Source organism: Chanodichthys erythropterus, chromosome 21, assembly GCF_024489055.1.
Source record: "Chanodichthys erythropterus isolate Z2021 chromosome 21, ASM2448905v1, whole genome shotgun sequence".
Taxonomy (NCBI): Eukaryota; Metazoa; Chordata; class Actinopteri; order Cypriniformes; family Xenocyprididae; genus Chanodichthys; species Chanodichthys erythropterus.
Genome location: NC_090241.1, coordinates 28,585,641 through 28,600,868, shown reverse-complemented (window position 1 = coordinate 28,600,868; position 15,228 = coordinate 28,585,641). Strand labels below are relative to the sequence as shown.

At 37.9% G+C, this 15,228-nt stretch overlaps 1 protein-coding gene across 1 annotated transcript in view; it reads left to right on the top strand.

Annotated features, from left to right (window-relative positions):
- Positions 1 to 15,228, top strand: part of shq1 (SHQ1, H/ACA ribonucleoprotein assembly factor) — a 50,940-nt gene that overhangs the window by 13,271 nt on the left and 22,441 nt on the right. Inside the window, exons 8-10 of the mRNA XM_067373603.1 lie at positions 4 to 161; positions 1,672 to 1,725; positions 7,130 to 7,253. Coding sequence (XP_067229704.1) covers positions 4 to 161; positions 1,672 to 1,725; positions 7,130 to 7,253 — 336 coding nt within the window. The remainder of the gene's footprint in view (positions 1 to 3; positions 162 to 1,671; positions 1,726 to 7,129; positions 7,254 to 15,228) is intronic.

The following is a 15,228-nucleotide window of genomic DNA, read 5'->3' as shown; positions in this document are numbered from 1 at the left end:
CAGCAATAACTTTTACAGAAGAGGAAAAGGAGCAGATGAGGAAGTTCACAAACCGTTCGTACTTGCTGGATAAGAAAGCTCGCTTCCACATCTGGCTCGGTTTGGTGGACATCATTCTTGCGTATGTCTATGATGTGCGCACTACAGAGGGAGAGCATAATGTAAGTGCACGCTTGAATGCCACAGATGACTCTCTTAGCTAGTAAGTGGGTTTGGCGTGCGGGTCCTGGCATTTTCACGTGCACCAAAGCTCCAGGAAGTTGATGCATTCCTATAATGTTTTCCAGATAGTCCCAAGAATCTCTTTGGATGCCACTGCACATGGTAGTAATTGTAAAAATAAGTATGAAAATATGAAAATGCTGGTTGTGTTTTAAAACATGGCTTCTGAAGCTGAAGTAATAGAATGTTGCAAGGGCTTCGGTTTTGAAGAGGTCTGTTGGATTGACTCCCAAGCTTTCAACATATGTTAAATGTACAGTAGAAATCTGGGCTGTGATTCAATCATAATAGCTAGAGAACATATCAATCCTTTTTAAAACATTCTCTTGTCTAAAGTCATAAATTTAGCATTGGAGCGGTGTCTTGGTGGTTAGCGCTTGTGCTCACTGAGCCGTGGTGCTCACGTGAGTGACGCAAGTTTGAATCTAGCAACATTTCCACTCTTTTCCTCAATAATTCCAGTTCTTTCATCCCTGTTGGCTTAATGAAAAGTCATAAAATATGGATGCACAATATCAAGATTCTAGCCAATACCATTAAGTCACTAATTAGTCATTTTATTGCTAATAACCGATAAATGGCTGAAATAAGATACTATTTTGTGTTCATAAGTTTGTGTTAAGATTTTGTTTGTAAGTCTTTTATGCTCACTGCATCAAAAATACAGTAAAATCAGTAATATTTTGAAATATTATTCATTTAATTTAACAGTTTTCTGACGTCAATGCATTCAGAGCAATGGTCAAAATTATAGCATGTACTCAATAGCACAATTTTGTGTACTCTACCATTCATATTTTTTTTTCTGTTTTTGAAGTCTTTTATGCTCACTCTGCATCAAAAATACAGTAAAATCAGAATATTTTTGACGTATTCTGTTTTCTGATTTCAGTGCATTCAGAGCAATGGTCAATATTATATAATGTACTGAATATCGTGATTTATACAATATTAAATGTTAATATTAGTTAAATGTGAGTCATAGTTAAGGGACGGTCACACTGCACTTTTCCTTCCATTGACTTCCATTCATAGGCATGCAAATGCAGGAGACGGGAAATGCAAGCTCATGTGAATTTCGCTGCATTCCAAAGATCAAGTTTGGTGAACTCTGCCCTGCAAATTTATATCACATGCAGACTAATAGATCTGAGATAAAATATCTGAAATAAATCTGCAGAATTGCAGCATTGCAATAAAGTCGAGTATATAACATATATTTTTCCTTTGTGTTGAATTGTTTTATATGTTTTTAAAAAAGAGTGACTGTTGCAGTGTCCATAGAAATTTTGCATGCTCAAAGTCTTGTTTGACCACAGCTTTATGCTAACATTTGACCAGCTTTGTATAGTGTGTCGTGTTTAGTGTCTGACATCAGTATGGTTCAGTTTTGTAATGTGCAGTAGGATCATTGATGACAATATTGACCAGTGCTGTTGTGATTTTCAGGTAGAGTCAGCCTGGACCATCAGGAAGCTCAGCGGTACTCTCAGCTGGCTGGAGGTATGTCATACATTTAGCAGCATAACAAAACATGACATGTCCTTGAAGGTGCAAACAAACGAATAAATGAGCGAGTGACCATTTACAAGATTTTTGCTTACAGGGATCACATTTATGGAGACTCTGGCTTTGTTCAAATCTGAGCTTTTAGGTCTGCCATTCTGCAAGTGATTAAATCTGATCTGTTTGTTCAAACAATGTAGTCAATATCCTGTGTATCTACTTCAGTTGCTATAGTAATATTGTAAGCATCAGCCCAATGCCAAGAGACTACAAGTGAGAGTAGCTGTCAGTGTGGAAAGGTCAAAAAACATGGAAATTTTGCCTCTGCTCATGTCCGTCAAGCTGAACACAAGCGTAAGAGAGAACATAAGCGACAGATTTTATACATTCATGAAGAAACTGCTGACTTGTTCATTCGTTTCACTATTCCCAACGCAGTTGTCACAGTTCACTATACATTGTTATTGTGAACTGAAACTAAAACTATTAAAAATTATTTTCAGTAATAGAAATGATGGAATGGAATAGATTCTTAGCAATAGGAGGAAAATGTAACTTCAATTTGAAATAATAAAATTACTAAACTGAAATTAAAATAAATTCAAAAGCAAACTAAAAAAATCATCAGAAGCGCATAACACAATTTTTAAAAATTAAAATAAAAATCCAATTAAAAGTAAAGCTGCAAGCAGCAATGAAAGGGCCCTCGCACCTGGGCTCATTTCCTTTTGCCTGCTGGTGGCGCTATGACTAACTGAATATTGGCAAATACATGTCTTTAGGCCAGGACTCTTATCACACATGTGAAGTTTGGGGCAGATCGGACATTGTTTGCCTTAGTTACAGCAACTTCCTGTTTCATGGCGAAACATCAAACTTTTGTCAGGCTGCCAGGGACACGCCCTTTTACGAAAACTCAAGATCTTCGCAATTTAGCGTCGCACAAGCCTTATGATTACAAAAACCAAATTTGAAGATGATCGGATTAAAACTGTAGGAGTTTGTTAAAGTACGAGGCCTGAAAATGGCAAAAACAGCACAAAAATTGCACAGGAAATTCAAAATAGCTGATTTCCTGTTGTGTTTAGGACTTAGCTCCAACATTTTTGTAGGCAATGGGACGGTACACATATGTACCGAAATTCGTACATGTACGTCAAACCTAGCCTGAGGCGCACACTGTTGAAATTTTATTGGTGGTGCTATCGAGCCATTTTGCCCCACCCATTTCTGAAACCTATATCAGATGTCAATTTTCGCCAGTCCTGACGCGTGTGCACTGTGCAAAGTTTCGTGAGTTTTCGAGCATGTTCAGGCCCTCAAAAATGCGGTAATATTTGGAAAAGAATAATAATAATAATGATAATAATAATAATAATAAACAGAGGAAATCCAATAGGGTCCTCGCACTTTGGTGCTCGGGCCCTAAATATTCATAAATACTATAATAGTAAATCAATAATACTAAAATAACACTGGCTGTTTATATGAGGAATGAGAAAGAGAGTTTTTATTGACGCACAATTTGTATGATATTACTTGCACTTAACATTTCAAATTTTACCTGAACAGAAGCTCAAGATAAGGCATGTAGCATTCTGTTGCATTACATAAGAGATTTGTATTCCTGAGATGTGATCTCTCTTTTGAAACCACTGCTGAGTGCTGTTATTAAAATACACTGTCCATCTGTAAGCTCAGCCATTTTTAAAGTTATATCCTTAACACTTCTCCTACTGAGATGCAACACACCAAGTTTCCAGCACCAATTAATTAGTCTAAATGTGAACCTGCTGAGTAACACGACAAACAACCAATCACAAAACATCTGATGTTTCTTCTGGGCTATAAGGTACCGCCCAGATTGCAACCATAATCATGATATTAAAGGTTTAGTTCACCAAAAAATGAATTTTCTGTCATTACGTACTCACCCTCATGTCGTTCCAAACCCGTAAGATGTTCGTTCAACTTTGAAACACAAATTCAGATATGTCTGATGAAATCCAAGAGGTTTCTGAACCACACGTAGGCAGAAACGTCATAGTACCACTGCAGTCACGTGGGCTATTTTAACAATGTCTTTAGTGCCTTGAAAGGTACAATGACATTGCTGCCTCTCGGATTTCATCAAAAATATCTTAATTTGTGTTCCGAAGATGATCAAAGGTCTTACGGGTGCTTCTTCCATGTACTCGATTACTCCTACTTATCCCTGGTTTGCATAAACTCGCATGTGTATATAGTGAAATGTAGCGGACAGGCATTTACATTTTCATCATCAGCATAATCCATCCTGTGTCAAAGTGGACACCGAACCTTAAAAAACCTTAAAAAACCTTAAACTGCTTGCATGTGGTTAGCAGAGCTCCAAGCTTTGTGTGCGTGTGTGTACGTGTATCCTGACTCCTGGGACGGCAGCAGTCCCTAATCCTCCACATTTCTACAGTGAGTGTGACAATGAGGACGAGTAACCCGACACCTCTCCCAGCTCAGCGTGCTGAGAGCCAGCACTCCGCTGCAATTCTGATAATGGAAGGGTGGTAATGACATCCTCCAACTGCCTGCTCACACACACACACACAAAACAACACAAACCCTCTGCCCCCTCATTGCCTCTTTCACTGTTTCCTTTTTAGTGCTTGCAGGGAAGCTTTACATTGATATTACTCAAACATTCATGTTAGGGTTTTGTCCTAAACCTCTGACCTCTGAAGTATTAAACTCATGCAATTAATTCAGCCTGAACGATTTAAAGTATAAACGCTGTTCAATCTTTGATTTGTAGATCATTTCAGCCTTATGTGTGCTATGTATTTTTTATTATATTTTCACAAAGTAGTCTGCATGACCTATATAAGCCTTTTGAATTCATATGAAAGGTTTGTGTGAGCAATAGACCGTTCTCTCTTGAATCTTGAATTAGTTCTCCTTGAGGGTTCATGAAAAGTAACCATGCCCAATTTGTGAATTTTGAGTCTTTTTTTCTTTTCAATGAATAGGTTGATCTGGTTCACAAAACCAGGCTTAATTATTTGTTCACAAGCTGGACTCGTCTGGCTGTTTGGTTCTTGTCACTATTTTAATTTTGATTTATAGTTGAATGCAATTTTGCAAATGCAAATGAAATTTCAGTCATTTATTACTCACCTTCCAGTTATTCCAAACCCATAAGACCTTTGTTCATCTTCGTAACACAAATTAAGATATTTTTTATGAAATCCGAGCGGCTTTTTGTTTATCCCCCATAGAAAGCAACATAATTACCACATTCAAGGTCCAGAAAAGTATGAAGTATGAAGCGACAATAATACGTTTTGTGGACAAAAACAAACAGCATAGGAGAATGACAGGAAAGAGAAGAAATTGTTGAATAAAGTTTTTTTATTTTTGTTTTGTTTTTGCACAAAAAGTATTCTTGTCACTTCATAACATTAAGGTTAAACCACCGTAGTCACGCTGACTATTTTAACAGTTTTTTTAGTACCTTTCTGGACCTTGAATGTGGTAATTTTGTTGCTTTCTATGGGGGATAAAAAACCACTCGGATTTAATCAAAAACATCTTAATTTGTGTTCGGAAGATGAACGAAGGTCTTAGAGGTTTGAAATAACATGAGGGTGAGTAATTAATGCCCGGAATTTCATTTTTGGCTGAACTTACCCTTAAAGGTGCCCTAGAATTAAAAATTGAATTTATCTTGGTATAGTTAAATAACAAGAGTTCAGTACATGGAAATGACATACAGTGAGTCTCAAACTCCATTGTTTCCTCCTCCTTATATAAATCTCATTTGTTTAAAAGACCTCCGAAGAACAGGCGAATCTCAACATAACATTGACTGTTACGTAACAGTCGGGGTGTACGCCCCCAATATTTGCATATGCCAGCTCATGTTCAAGCATTAGACAAGGGCAGGATGTCTGGATGTGCACAGCTGAATCATCAGACTAGGTAAGCAAGCAAGGACAACAGAAAAAATGGCAGATGGAGCAATAATACCTGACTTGATCCATGATAACATGATATTTTTAGTGATATTTGTAAATTGTCTTTCTAAATGTTTCATTAGCATGTTGCTAATGTACTATTAAATGTGGTTAAAGTTACCATCGTTACCAATTCATAAACACAACTTCATTCTTTATAAATCTAACAGTGTGTAATGTTAGCTTTAGCCACGGAGCATACTATCAAACTCATACAGAATCAAATGTAAACATCCAAATAAATACCATACTTGCGCGATTAGACATTCTGCGTGACGAACTCTTTGTAAAGATCCATTTTGAGGGTTATGTTAGCTGTGTGAACTTTGTTTATGCTGTTAAAGGCAAGCGCGAGCTCCATGGGCAGGGAGCGTGAGCATTTAAAGGGGCCGCAGCCTAAATCGGCTCATATTTAATGATGCCCCAAAATAGGCAGTTAAAAAAAAAAAAATCTATGGGGTATTTTGAGCTGAAACTTCACAGACACATTCAGGGGACATCTTAGACTTATATTACATCTTTTAAAAAGACGTTCTACGGCACCTTTAAATATTTGTATAACAAATTAAGAATAACTTTCTCGTTATTTGCATACTAACTTGTAATTGGTCTTTTCACTCTAGCATCTAATTAACCATCTAAAACCAAATACTGCAACAAAGAGTGTTGCATATGACGATTCTTATGCGCAGCCAATAGAACTCAAGACTCTGCCTCTGAGGCATTTAATTTACACAGAACAAAGACCTGAAACCAAAGCATCCTAAAACTTCAACGCTATTCTTCAGCTATCTTGCAAGCACTGGTATTTCCTTCAGGAAATGCTAATGTAGTTTCTCAACACCCTATCATTGTCTCCTACTCTCTTTCTCTCTCAATCTCCTTCATTTCGCTTCCTCTCCACCCTGTGTTTTGCCTAACCACTGTAAACCCCCGGCCGGCACTGCTCCTTGAGCCGCCCCCCTCAGCAGGCTTATTTACACCAGTGTTTAATAGCCTGAGGGAGTGCATGAGCTATGATGACATGCTCGAATGACTCCGGGTGCATTCTTAACAAGCTGCTGAGAGAATAGCGGAGGGGAGGGAGAGTGGGAGGCTGGAAAACGCAAAGAGAAAAGGGAGAGAGAGAAAAAGAACATGTGTTTTTCCCCCCAAAGCACTTGTCTGTTGATGCTTAGACTATGAAGAACTCTGAGGCAAGCGATTAAACACTGTCTACAATTAAGCACGCCGCCTGCCAAGGTGTTTAAAAGTTGACCTACTATTTACCCTGCTAATAAAACGAGAAGTCGTTGGGAATAATTAGAGCAAATTGCTGTAATTACCAGTGGAGTTAAAAAATGATTGATGTAATATGCCTAGACAGATCTGGAGCAATTTAGAGACCACGCTTGTGTGTGTGTGTGTTACAGACGTATCACTCGGTACAAGACGTGCTGGTGTCTTTCGGCAGGAGGACTTTGTGCTACCCGCTCTATCGGCATTTCTCCCTGATCACAAGAGCTGTCAAAGACGTTGCTTGCATTTTTCAGTCTGGTGAGTTCTGTCCCTCTTTCTTTATTTTCCAGTTAAACCCAGACCTCTTAGCCATTTCCAAGCCCCCAAAGGATAGGGTTGAGGGTCAAGACTAAACGCATGACCTGTTCCTCACCCTATAAACCCTGCAGTGCTTCCACCTCATTACAAGAATCCCTGCTGCCACCACAATGAAAATAAAAGTGGATCTCTTTCAACTTCACCTCGCCATGAGGGCAGATTTATGATCCTGTTTATTTGTCAGTCATATGACATGGTCAAACAAACAATACTTAAAATCGACATTAAATAAAAATGGATCTATTTACTTTCTTAATATATATTTCTGATCTTTGCCACCTTTAAATTTTAGTAATCAATAGCTAAAAAACTAGTAGAGCTTTTCCAGTTAAGAGTTTTTAACACCAAACTTATTTTTTCCAGTTTGTTGTTGTTGTTGTTTGTTTAGAAAAAAAGACGTTTTAACATTGACATATGTTTAGATATTCTTGAGGATGAACTTGACGTCCAACCTTTGTCATGGTCAAAAAGGCTTCTCCAAAAAAATGTATGTAAAATAATAAACATCTTAAAAAATAAAATTTATAAAAAAAAAAAAAAAAAATTAAAATAATATAGCGCTATGACCGTTTTTTTTTTGTTGATGTTTAACATAAATTATGTAATTTTTTTTTTTTTTTTTTTAATGCTTATAACTTAATTTTGTATATGAAATATAATATTAATATTAAAAATTCAGAACAAGTCTTAAATATTTTCTTCTGATTTTAAGAATATTTAGATATTTTTACCGTAAAACAGTTCATCCCAGCCCACATATTTTGGTCTCAGTAAATCTCGGAAATACGTCACACTACAGGAGTTGCGAATGCTATTTCATGTTGACTTTAAGAGACTAATGACATCAAGAGCTTGACCGGCAACCTAAATTTAACCACAGCAGACACTGCTGCTCACCCGGGACCAAATTTAACACAACGCTCACCAACCCTCCCTGAACAGCGGGGTGCTTTGGTAAAAGACATTTTCCATGACATGAAAGTCAACAGATTGGTCATGTCTTGGTGTGCTTAGTCTTGCTGTTCTGTCAGCGTAAGTGGGAGGGAGGTTAAGAATGAGGGAATCCGAGAGGGATGTCTCCTCACTTCTGAAGAAATCAGCGATTCTGCAGAGTAGACACTGTTGCCTTTGATATCTCAGGGAGAGGAGCAACCTTTAAATCAAAGAAGCCATCTGCGGGAGAGACAGAAGCGCTGTGTAAACAAGTTTTCGGGCGTGTGTGGTGAGATTATCCAACACATGTTGATTTTAGCGCTCATAAATAACTGCAATTAAAGGGCTTGTAAGATTTAGGATTAGCAGGGTATGGATGATTTGAGAAGTTAAGTCAGAGCAGAGACTACATGACAGAACAAGATTAGATAAGCAACATTACACTTCACTGATCGCAGGTTCATGTCAGGTACTGGCAGCTTCCTGCATTCACTGAGAATATGCACTCATGGAAGATTTCATAAAGAAACGTTTTTTTGCAATCTTTTTAGGCCCATAAAAGTTTATTCTGTGAGGAGAAAAAAAAATGTAGCCGTTTCTCCAACAGGAACTGATTGAAAATTTGTCTACATATGACAAGTTTGAACTTGGAGGCACTTGGAGGCGTTAACCTGGAAGTCTTTTTAGATGTAGGCAAAAACTAATATATATATAATATATAATATATATATATATATATATAATATATATATATAATATATAATATATATATATATATATATAATATATATATATATATAATATGCAAAAATTACAAATATACATTTTTGTTTGAGGGAAAATAGGAAATGTTACCAGGAATGTGTATTAAGAAAGTAAGTAGGGTCGCTTTAGCTTTCAATTTCACTCTAAAGATCAGATAAAAAAACAAAAACAACACTGTTTACTTTCATAATAAATGTTGCTGTGTTATTGTGCATATTATTCTAAAGAAACTTTTCATAATCTTTCATCAAAAATATAGCTTTCCTTGCCTCTACAGCTAAGCAGGTTGGTTTGGCTACATATATACGTTTCCTAAGTCACATTTCAGATTAGTTGTCTTACAGAAGTTGAACTGAGTGTAACAATTCTCTCTATTGGGTCATTAAACTAGCCATGATGATCCAGTCAAATCAAGATGGATAAACTCAAGTACCACCCTACATTATTTCATACTTTAATACTTGGGAATTGCATTTCATGCTGCATTATAAAGACTATATATGTCATAGACATTTAAAAGTTGGACCTTAATATTAATAATATAAATAGATGTACATATATTCGGATGTACAGTAAATGTTTAATTTATCTCATTACAATAATACAACTTAAAGAGCGCTGACTTGTACCACCTGACTGCTGCAGATTAATTTCGGCATTGATAGTGTTGCCATAGAAATGCATAATTTCGAGTCTGAGGATGTGAACAGTCATGGATTGCCATCTCACAGTTACAACATGGCATGAATGCAGCATAAGCTTGTTGTTTTGGTTCAGGATTAACTGTAAAAAGTGGCTGCTGTTTGTTTGCGGGACTTTGTGACTGTCTGTCTACAACTCAGCAAATCTGCATGTAACGCGCTAATGACTTGTGATGTCTGCACAAGCAAGGTGTGTGGAGGTATGGAAATACATATGTTGACAGACAGGTAGAACATCCTATGATTTCATTTGGACCAAAATGATTTAACTTTTTTTTTGTAGTCCTGAGCATAGACTGTAAAAAAAAAAAAGTCCAAATATTGCGCTGACATCTTGTGCCGATCCTGCGCAGTAGTGAGCATGAAGTGGAGCCGTGCATTATCAAGACTCCACCCACATTCGCTCAGAATCACTTAGTGCAGTTTACTGCAGAACAACTCATTATGACGGTGCGAAATAAACAGTTATGGTAATGTAGAAATTAAAGTTAAAGCTCAAATCTCCTCCTTAAAATCCCGAAAAAAAATCCGTTGGTGCCTCATTGGGTGCTTCTCAATATCCCTCCTCGTGTCCTCCGTCCTCCATCCTATGACCCGTAAAATGATCGAGCTCAGCCATCTTGAAGGACATCTCAATTCTCTAATTGCACCGCGAGGAGGTGAGGAACGAGGAGTGAGGAGGCTTCCTGAGGAGTCATGAGCGAGGATACACCGATGCATCCATTGCGGAAGTCTTTCTCATCAAGAAACGTGACGCACGCATAAATTCTCCTCCCCCTTTATATCTTTCACAGTAATTCAAATTTAAATAAACTTTATACCTCATATATTTCAACAGGGCATTTTGCTTTATTAATATTTATTATAATTTTTTTAAATAACCAAACTTTAATAACATATGGATAGATCCTTGGAGTGCAGCTGATGACGCTTTGAAGTGACGCTAAAGGGAGCGAGGATATATCATTTCACTTGATTCAATTCCTACGTCCTCGCATCTTTTCCTTGCATCCTTCCCTCGCATCCTGAAGGGGTGGAGCTAAGACGTGAGGAAAGGAAGCAAGGAAAGGAAATGAGGATGCACAAATAAGAATTGAGAAGCACCCATAGACTACTTCGCTCAATCACAGCTGTCAATCAGGACGCCCCCCCCCCCGTTCTTATAGCATCAAATAACCAACTAAATCTAAACGTATTAAAAAAAAGAACACTTGAACTTGCATCAGTGTGATTAAAAACTACATAAAATGACAGAAAGTGTAATTTAATTGTTTAGTTTGTCTCACATCCCATTCTATTACATGGAGAGGGTGGGGTTTATGACCTGTCTTGGACCAACCACCTGGGGGCAATTGATTCACTTTGGCTTCACTTTTCAGGACTTGTGTAGCATGCTTGGTCCTGAGACGTTCACAGAACATATATATGTAATTTTTTACACTTCTATTACTGATTGCTATCAGGATGTGAAGAGAGTTTCAACCAGTATAACAAAAAGTGTTTATGAAAAACTTTGCCTACCCTACCATTACTGTTAAACTGAGTTTAACTGTATGTAAAATGAGCAGCAGTAACCAATGGGAGTGCATCACTGTGATCTGCCGGATCAAGTATGTAGAACACCTGCTAGCAACCAACAGTACAGTGACAGTGATGTAATCGCAAATCAGTGTTGAATGTTCCGTAATTGGGTTGTAATCGTATTTCAGTTTAGTTGTCTGCCCTTAGAGGTTTTTAATTTGCCTTGGTACTATCATATCCATCTGTTTTCTAAAGTTTACACTGGTCCTCTTACTCTTCTCCTCAAGGTGCAGGTTTCTAAACACACCGCTGGGTTGTAATTCACTCACTGCATATATTTTTTCACACAGAGTCTGTGACATTTCACTCTAGTTTACAATTTGTAGATTTACAACCATCAAAGCCCCACAAGCAATAAGGCTCCCCTTTAATGAACGGTAACAGCGGTGTGACTCCCCTCAGAAAGCAGGCTGCCCTGTCACACCGTGACTTCTGGGTAATTAATTTGTCGGCGGAACATGAATGGAGGTGTGTATCTGATGTGTGTGTACTCTAATTTGAGGCACTTCGTTTAACCAGCAGTGAAAGCAAACAGTTGTAGGTAGTAGGAAAACAAACCCATTAATGATCCTGCACGAGGAAAGCCGTGATGGAAATGCTATCCAGGGGTAAATATTTGAACAGCCCTCTGGCAGCTTGTCTGGTTGTTCTCCGAGAGATCCTGCTAAAGTCAGCGGCCCTCAAGGAGATTGAGGAGGGAGTCTATGGATAACGGCCTAAAAGATGCACTGTGGGCAAATATAAACGCTCATATATAATCTGAACGTTCAGGGGCATGACTGTATTTCATTTAACTGCATAGCTTGGATTCAGTTTCCACTTGTTTTGCTCTGCACTGGTATCGGCTTGTAAGCTAGCACAGTGTTTCCTAACTTTTTGCCATTGTTACCGCCATAGCACCATGTTAAATACCCCTTATATATGCTAGGCTTAATTCCAGGACGTTCAGGGGCTGTTTTCTATTTTTATATATTTTAAAATGTTATGTATTTCTGGTATGCAAAGCTGAATTTTCAGCAGCTATTTCTCTAGTATATCATTCTGATATGCTGATTTGCTGCTCAAGAAACATTTCTTATTATTGTCAATGTTGAAAACAGTTGTGTTACTTAAAGGGATAGTTCACCCAAAAATGAAAATTTGATGTTTATCTGCTTACCCCCAGCGCATCCAAGATGTAGGTGTCATTGTTTCTTCAGTAGAACACAAATGATGATTTTTCTGCCATATAATGCGTGTCAATGGGAACTCCATCTGTAAGAGTAAAAAAAAACACGCACAGACAAATCCAAATTAAACCCTGCAGCTCGTGACGACACATTGATGTCCTAAGACATGAAATGATCGGTTTGTGTGAGAAATCAAACAGTATTTATATCATTTTTTTACCTCTAAAACACCACTTTGTCCAACTGCGTTCAGCATCCGGTTAGTGAGGTCAGAAAACGCGTTCTGATGATGGAAGTGATCTCTCGCGCTTTACTTCAATCAGTGCGAGACATCACTGCTGTTGTCAGAGCGCATTCAGACCTCACTAACTGGATGTGGAAGGCAGTTGGACATAGTGGTGTTGTAGAGGTAAAAAAATTATATATATTCGGTTTCTCACACAAACTGATCATTTTATGTCTTAGGACATCAATGTGTCGTCACGAGCCGCAGGGTTTTATTTGGATTTGTCTCTGCGTGTTTATTTAACTCTTATAGGTGGAGTTCCTATTGACACGCATTATAGGGCTGACAGACCGCAACGGTTGGAGATAAAAATCATAATTTGTGTTCTACTGAAGAAACGAAGTCACCTACATCTTGGATGCCCTGGGGGTAAGCAGATAAACATCAAATTTTTGTTTTTGGGTGAACTATTCTTTTAATATTTTTGTGGAAACCATGATACATTATTTTTCTTTGAATATAAACTTCAAAAGAACAGCATTTATTTGAAATAGAAATAGTTTGTAACATACATTACATTACTTTACTGTCACTTTTGATCAGTTTAATTTAATCAATTTAACTTTCAAATGGTAGAATACATTTGTGTTTTATTTTTTGGAAGATGTTTTATTTCTTGATTTGGAAGCAGGTTCATTTTCCTGGCATTTAAACAGCTCTTTTATATCATTCAGAGCCTGATTTTTTTTTCCTTTTTTTTTTTCTCTAAGTTCTGCTGTAGCTTATTGAGATTCATTGTTTTGCTCTGCAGGAATTGTCATCTTTAAGCCAACGTGATCAATCTTAAAAAGTACATTGCCGGATTCACGATGATAGATGTAGGCCATTTGATGCTGCATAATTTGATGTCAATGTTCTTTAATATGATTTTTGCTGCGGTTTCTCGAGGATAGCTGCTTTGTTCACTCGTGTAAGGTTTTTCCACACAGACAGAAGTCAGAGTCACCCATTTGTATGACTGCTAAATTGGTGGGTTAAGGCTGAATCTCACCAAGCTTGTCAACAACAAATCCAAGTCACATTTCATGGCAAAATCGAATAAAAAATACGAAGCCTGTTTGATGGACCTTTTATTTTAAGCATTTTTACAGTATTCTCATGACAGTTAAGCACTGACATCTTTCTCCACTCGAAAGCTGTGTATACTGATGACATTTTATGTTTTGCAAGCAACATATAAATCACAAACATGTCATTATATTATAGTAGAAGTTTTACCAGTGACTTTGACGTCACAGTTCAGGATAGTAGCTAGTGAAGGACTGATAATGGGTTTCATTTTCTTAATGCTACTTTTTTTAATTTACTTTCTTTTGAATGTTTGGATGAAATATGACCCAGGCATGTTTTTTGACAGGCTTTGTGAGATTGTCCTTTTAAATGTTGGCACCCTGTGGACCTTTACCATCTGTACTTCCAGGGCCGGAATCTCACCTTGTCACCCCATTCCTCTTCTCTCTCTTCTTTCTTCTCCTCCCCTCAACTTCTTCCCCTGAGACGCCTGATTGCTGCACATGATTAACTGACTCAACATGCAATCTAAAGCCAGCACACACTGCACCGCACAGTCCCACAGCTGGTCTTCGGAAGAATCCAAAGCTTTCTTTTCCTCCACTCTCCCAGGGAGCAGTGAAGAAAAGTAGAAAACCCTTCAATTATAAATGGATGAAAGTCAGAGAGAGAGGGAGGAAGAATGGAGAAAGACAGAGTACGCTTCAAGTTCCTGGAGTTTTTCTTGCATGTCCTGAAGCTGGAAGCCACGGCGGCTTCTCTGGGTAAGAGCTCCAGCTTAAATGGGAACCAAATGTTTGTGTAAGGCTTTCCTCGGTGCGAGTGCAGTGTTTGTTTTCTGAGGCGGCTGGAATGTCTCCACCGACTGCCAGGCTATTCTGTGGGCGGCTCGAGAATCCTTGCGGTCCTGCTTTTGCTTCACAACTGAGCCCGTTACATTCCGCTGAGGGGATATTTTTGCACCTTATTTGGGAGACGGGTGTTATGACAACAAATATCATCGCTGTGGCACGGTGCCCTTGAGGTGTTTGTGTGTTTTTTTTGTATTGTAGAAGCATCTGCCAGAATGGAAAATACAATCATCTCAAAAAGCATCTGCTCAGCTCAGATTTCCCCTTTTGCTCCAACAAAATTTGCACAGTTAATCTCTATCTTCACGGCTAAAAAAAAAAAAAAGTTCTCTATTTTTATCTTGTTTTCTGGATAAAAAGCAAACTATTTACAGAAAATATAGATTCAGTTGAAGAGATAGTTCACCCAAAAATGAAATATCTGTCATTCATTACTCACCCTCAAGTTGCTCCAAACCTGTAAGACTTTCGTTTGTCTTCGAAACACAAATGAAGATCTTTATGATGATCTGAGAGCTTTCTGTCCCTCCATAGACAGCCTACATAACTGACATTTTGATGCTTCAAATTGTTCATAAAGAGATCGTAAAACTAATCCATATGAATTGAGTGGTTTAG